The sequence below is a fragment of the Typha angustifolia genome, chromosome 7 (genome assembly GCF_048772165.1).
Source record: "Typha angustifolia cultivar Huaian chromosome 7, ASM4877216v1, whole genome shotgun sequence".
Taxonomy (NCBI): domain Eukaryota; kingdom Viridiplantae; phylum Streptophyta; class Magnoliopsida; order Poales; family Typhaceae; genus Typha; species Typha angustifolia.
Genome location: NC_133245.1, coordinates 11,940,090 through 11,946,169, shown reverse-complemented (window position 1 = coordinate 11,946,169; position 6,080 = coordinate 11,940,090). Strand labels below are relative to the sequence as shown.

General features: G+C 35.5%; 1 protein-coding gene across 1 annotated transcript; it reads right to left on the bottom strand.

The window, feature by feature from the left end:
• Nucleotides 1–2,460: 2,460 nt before the first annotated feature.
• Nucleotides 2,461–3,641, bottom strand: LOC140763515 (LOB domain-containing protein CRL1-like). The gene is made up of 2 exons (XM_073101738.1): nucleotides 3,293–3,641; nucleotides 2,461–3,164 (listed from the first exon to the last, which is right to left on the bottom strand). Exons 1-2 carry the CDS (start codon nucleotides 3,569–3,571, stop codon nucleotides 2,757–2,759), a joined length of 687 nt encoding a protein of 228 aa, XP_072957839.1. The 5' UTR covers nucleotides 3,572–3,641; the 3' UTR covers nucleotides 2,461–2,756.
• Nucleotides 3,642–6,080: the final 2,439 nt, after the last annotated feature.

The window sequence follows — 6,080 nt, the reverse complement described above, 5'->3', positions numbered from 1 at the left end:
AAAGTTAGCAGTCCTACTTCTCATATGCAGGTGATAGGATTGAAGAACCCTTTTCTTTGCATACAATTTCTCGTCCTATTTTGCACCAGCCATCTCAATACTACTCATTCAAAATTTTCTCTCAAGATTGGATGGTGAATGGTGGGACTACCACATTGGTCTTAACAAAGAAAATGTGTGTACTCGATCTTTGGTCATCTATAATGAACTCAAAACTATGCTTCAGCAAGGCAATGGAAATCTTCAAGCCAATCATTTTGAGCATGTCATAAATTATTATATTGTTATGGTTGGGATGTGATATTTATTGTCCTATCTCTTTAACTTAAGATTTTGGATTAATTAGTTGTATATCATGATATCGAACCTGGATAATGCGTAGTGGAAGTGGATAAAATATATCACGAGAGTATCAAATATAGTGGATAAGGGAACTCACTTTCTCCTGCCATAGGATCCTTTGTACCTTCATATTTTAAAATTATCAGACTGTGGGGGAGTTTGAAAAACAATTAATGGAAAACTGATGATCTTTCTAATCTTTGTACTTTAAAATCTAAGAGGGAAGATACTTCCTTTATTAATAAAGATATGGGAAACTATAAACACATTGAAGAATGGCCAAATTTAATAGGATTTATATGTCACTGGGCATGAACCCGAGGGCTCAAAGCTTTTGAGCCAGATGCTTTAAACTGGGTCTCAATGTTTGGGCTTACCTTGTCCTCATAAGACTCAGGGGTGTCCTGATAAATAATGAGAACTCTTTGAGAAGGAATAGGCATATGAGGAACTCCTTAATACTAATACTACTTATTTATTTTTATTAATACCGATTTCTCTCTCCTATCTTTTCTTCTTTCATCTAATATTTTTGTATTTATCTATTACTATTTTGCTCTTGAAAAGACATCAGGTCAATCAATATACATTTTGATCTTTTTTTTTTTTTCTTTCTCTACTCTTCGACCTATCCATTATAAAGGGTATTTTAATCACTTACGAAACTATCATTTTAATTTTATAGCACATTAAGTATAATTATTACATATTATACTAGTTTACAAAGGAACACACGAATAACTTATACTAGTAATAAAAATTAGCATAGCTATATTAGTATTGAATTTATTCAAATTTGAGGTAGAATGGGGTTACAATATCTTTATTTAAGACCTCTTTGACTCGATTTTATCTACACTACAAAGTTTACCTAAACATTATCTTGCACAAGAATCTTGATTAAGATAAAAAATTATTTTAGGGTTTTATCCATCATACTGCATAGTGGAAGTACCTTATAATGTTCTTTGCAACTCCTTTGATAAATAATGGCAATATGTGCACCACTGCAGTTCCTTGTGGCAGAGACCAATCATTGGCAATTTCGTATGTCCACTGTCCAGGTGTACTCAAATTTATATTCCTCATACCTTCTGACAAAGTAGGTTGGGATACCTTTCAGCAATCAATCCTGCATGGATCCACTAATATTCTGTTGTTCTATGTGCTGTTGCTTCCTGAAAAGCATAAATTTTAACAATAAAACTTGTACCTTAATAACTATTTGAAGTGTACTACTTCATTATTGCACATTATTGTTGGTTGTAAAGGGTTGTCTAAACCTACAAAAGCTAATACCCTTTTAGGTTTATACTTCTCTCAGGCCTGCATAATACCTAATTTTACTCACTAGTTGGTTGGGGATGACTTCTCTTTTCTTTTTTTTCTTTTCTTTTCCTAGAAAGATAGCATCGCTAATGTAGCAGGAATTAACTGCTTCATTTTTTCTAAATAGAAGCAAGAACTAATTTACATTTGGCGAGAATATTCGGAGAATTGTCATGTTTTGTAATCTTCTATCGGTTCGAATGCGCACTTAATGATATAATCACAGAACATTAATGTAAAATTAAAGAACATTACACTCTTATCATATGCTTTGGATAAAAGATGTCAATATTCTTAGAAGAATATTAATACTCCTATGGGGAAAACACTATACCTGAAGTATATTTTATGCGTATCCACGACGTTTTAGGGGGAAAAGGGAAGGTTAAAGAAAGGCGGTTCAGGAAAACTGATGCTTATCCACAACATAATGATGAACAACTATTAATGGATTTAAGAATCTAAAAGTTATGTACTTCAGTGCAATGGCATTATCTTCTTCCATGAAATAAATATGCTAATGAAACATGATTACACTGAGTGTGTATGTCTTAGTATTTCTCTCTTTTTGATCAAAATATGTCCTTTAGTATTTCATTAAACAATTCTTTCGATTAAATTGGAACTCCATAGAGTTGCAAGATTAGAAGTAAGTTCTTCTGGTCATTCTTTTTTAGGTTTATTAATTCTCCATTATCTCTTCCGTTAGTAGCTTCAAAATCAAAGAAGCTCAATAAACCAAAGTATTGTTTTTTTTATAATCTATTTCTTGCTGATGATCTTTAATATCTTAGAATCGACCTAATATACACATAGTTACACCTGCTAAGATTGTCCAATATAAGAACAGTTAGTTCTAGAATGGAGATTTTCTTCTATTTGCAGCTCAAATGACATGGATAAAGGGAATATGTTACCTTGTAGCTTTTATTTCTGTTCAGTATTAGTACAGTGACACACCTTACCATCTGCTGCTAACAATGACTAGGTTAACATGAATCTCTTGTAGTAAAAGCTTCACGCATGTCGAATCGTAGTACTTAGATCAAAATTTGGTGATGATATCCGACATCGATTTTGCATTCTTATGATCGATGAAGATAAGCATAGGCAACTGATTCAAGGTCCTCCATGTCTTGGTACCTCCAATTGCCTCCTTGCATCTCGAGAGAGGCTGCACCAAAGGAAGAGTTATCTCCACCAACATCCAAAGACAAATGTTCATCCGCCATGATGGAATAGGGATTGTATCCCTGAGAGGATTGCATGCAATTGGATTCAGAACTCCCACTGCTGTAGTAGTTCGACATGTCATCGGTATGCCCCAGTGAGTTTGGAAGCATAGGTGGTGTAATCCTTCCATCTACTTTTGGAAAGAGAGAGTGTAATCCATCTTGTTGGTAATGAGGAGCTTTATTTGTAGTAGAATCATTCCCATGCCCTTGTGCTGCTTGAGCTTTAAGAGAGGCTAGCTGTGCTTGAAGGCTCACAACCTGAAAACCCAAGGCAAAGATATATCAAGTGAAGAATTGAAGACAAGATCAAACAAACTAAAACCTAGATAGATAGATAGATAGATAGATAGATAGATATCAACAACATCATCAAACGGGCTGCTTACCTGTTGTTGGAGTGCAAAGATATGCGAAACGCAACCATAGATGGGGTCTTGGAGCCTGGCTTGCGCCTCGTAGGAGATTGTGACGGCGGCCTCAGATCGATCGGATACGGGGAGGTGCATGAGGAGCTTGGACACGTTGCTTGCACCGAAGACCTTGTGGATGGCCGCAAAGTGGGACGCGCCTTGCTCATGGCAGAAGTAAGGGGCAAAGACACACCCCCTTACACACTTCCTCCTCAAGAACTTGCAAGCTCCACAAGGAGACCCTAATCCTGTCATCTTAATTAGTCTGCAGGAGCTGATGCTGATGCTCAATTTATTTCTTTGTTTTTCCTCTTGCAAGCTTGTGTAATCTAGCTAGGGGGGCTGCACTACCTGCTTTGCTTATAAACACTAGAAGAAGAAGAGTTATGCATCATATTTTGATGAGTAGTTTATTAGGCTGGTCTGCTTAATGGCCTACAGATTTCATTATTTTTTAGCTATCCTTAAGCCATCCTTTTCACTGCTTCTATTTTATGCCCATTTGAGATTCTTCCACTCAAGGAGCTTCGAAGGACAATGAGGAGGAGCAAGCCAAGCCAAGCCCAGCCATTTTCTTTAATCTGCTTACCTAATTCCAAAAAAACATAAAAAAGATTTGAGTGATATGTTGGCCCTTGATGCTATGATAACCACAAGCACATTTAGTTGGGTGATGTTCCCGTTTGTGTTATTTTGTTAACTTGTCTATGTTTTGTAATCGAGGCCCAGGGATAGGCCAAAACCTAGTGATGAAAGAGAGCTTGCGACGTGTATAAGAAACAACTATATACGCCTATTATACTAAAACATTGAAATAGATTCTAGTTGTTTTTAATTCTGAAAAATTAATTGAATTCAGCATATGGTTTGTAACTGTTTTAAACCTTCCTTTAGTTTAAATAAGGGTTCTTGGGTGTGTTTACAACTTTCAAGAATATAGCCAAGAATTTACCTAAATAAACCCTTCTCATAGGATACAAGAAGACTAATGTCTAAGACTAATCAAAGTTCTGAAGATAGGGCGAAGTTTACTTTTACTGGAACAGTCTAAATTTGCCTTCCAAAGAGCTAATCAGTAAGATATAGTCCTCCCAAAAACAAGCAACAAAGGTATTAACTCTAAAGATCAAGACCTTAATATCACTATGTAACATCTAATCCTAGTTGGTTTATAAGATCTAGCTACAAATTAAGTTGAAATCATTTGATCATCTCTATAATCAGAGCTGTCCTATTGAGTAAAAAGGAAGAAATGCTGGGCCCGCTAATGACTGCACATTGATTGGAAGAATAGAAGCTTGTGCATGGCCTTACCTCCCTGGAAGCCATTACCTCCCAACATTGCCATAGTTTCAGTCATGTGTACTTGTTGGCCACTTAACCATGGGAAGTGGCAATTCTTGAGACAGTCAGGCAAAGCTACTTTACTATGCGTTTAAAAAAAATAAAATAAATAAAACAGTGATCAATAATTTCCACATTTTAATAGTGGAAGAACACACCCAATAACACTTGTAAAGATGGGTATACATATATATAAATATACAACTTTCCAATTCCCCTTGGCTGAGGGAAAAAAAAAAGTTATAGAATTTAACATTTCAACTGCCCCCACCTTCAACTTCTCTCAAACTTAAAAGAGTAGGTACAACTTCTTGTGTTCCCCATTTCAAGTGTACCTTGGTATCCTATAAACCCAACTCTTCTCATAATTTGATTCAAAATAGTGGTCATCAAGCTCAACTAGTTTTCAGCTTTTTATTGCATCAATGAGATCTCCTCTTCTTTATTGTGGCTGGCCCCCACAAAGACCACTAATGCAACTTTTTCTGAATAGATGTCTCTTAAATTTGTCCCTCTTCCTAGGAATCTGTAATTCTTTGTCCATTCTCTGGATCATAATTGTATAATCAAGTACTCCGTTTCCTTTTCTTCTCTTTGTTTGAACATGCATGAAGGGGTTAAGTGATAGATCAAGTTACTGTATGTTGAAAGAAAAAAAGAAGAAAGAATATTTTGGAGCATGTATAAATTTGTTCCCAAGCAACTACTTTCGGATCTTTAATTTTCTGCTAGGGCCTATTCATTTATTTATTTTTGAGAGAATTGAACATCTTATGATGTCCCTTTTAACTATCTAAATACAATTTTTTTTTTGGCACAGTGACTATTTATGAAATTTAACATTGTAAAGGCAAAAACTAGAGAACAAAATAAAATCAAGATTCTTGAGGTTAGTTATTGCAAAGATATACACCAAATTCTATGTACGATTTTGAGATCAACATGGAGAAAATAGTTACCAAAGAGATTTGGAAATTAGTAATTTACTTGCATATTTTTCCGAAAAGTTGGTCAAGCATAGTTATATTTTATTCATAAAAGAATGGAGAACAAAGAGAGGTGAAGAAGGGGAGAAATTACAAAGCAACCAACTCCAAAATATCTTGGAAGGATATTAGAGAAGAAGTCAGAAAGAAAAGCCTCTACTGTCTCTAGATCTTCAAGAGGGAGACGTAGAGACCGATGATTAGGGCATCCATCCAAAAGATTTATGATTCCTCTCATTCCAAAAAATTCTATCAAAATGAACCAACAAGGTGATTAGCAACCAAACAAAAGTGAGACCTAATGGAGCATTGCCTCTAGAGGGAGCAATAAGCAGAGAGGAATGGTGGAAGTGAGGATAGGCATAGCAGAGAGAGAGAGAAAAGAGTCTTATAATAGCTTGAGGAAGTCATATCTCAACAATAAGTGATTGAGC

Bases quoted from the DNA above. Each gene is read 5' to 3' on its own strand.
- LOC140763515 (XM_073101738.1), bottom strand. From the start codon at position 3,571: ATGACAGGATTAGGGTCTCCTTGTGGAGCTTGCAAGTTCTTGAGGAGG. The intron at 3,165-3,292 runs GTAAGCAGCCCG...TTGGGTTTTCAG, and splicing joins TCTTTGCACTCCAACAACAG to GTTGTGAGCCTTCAAGCACA.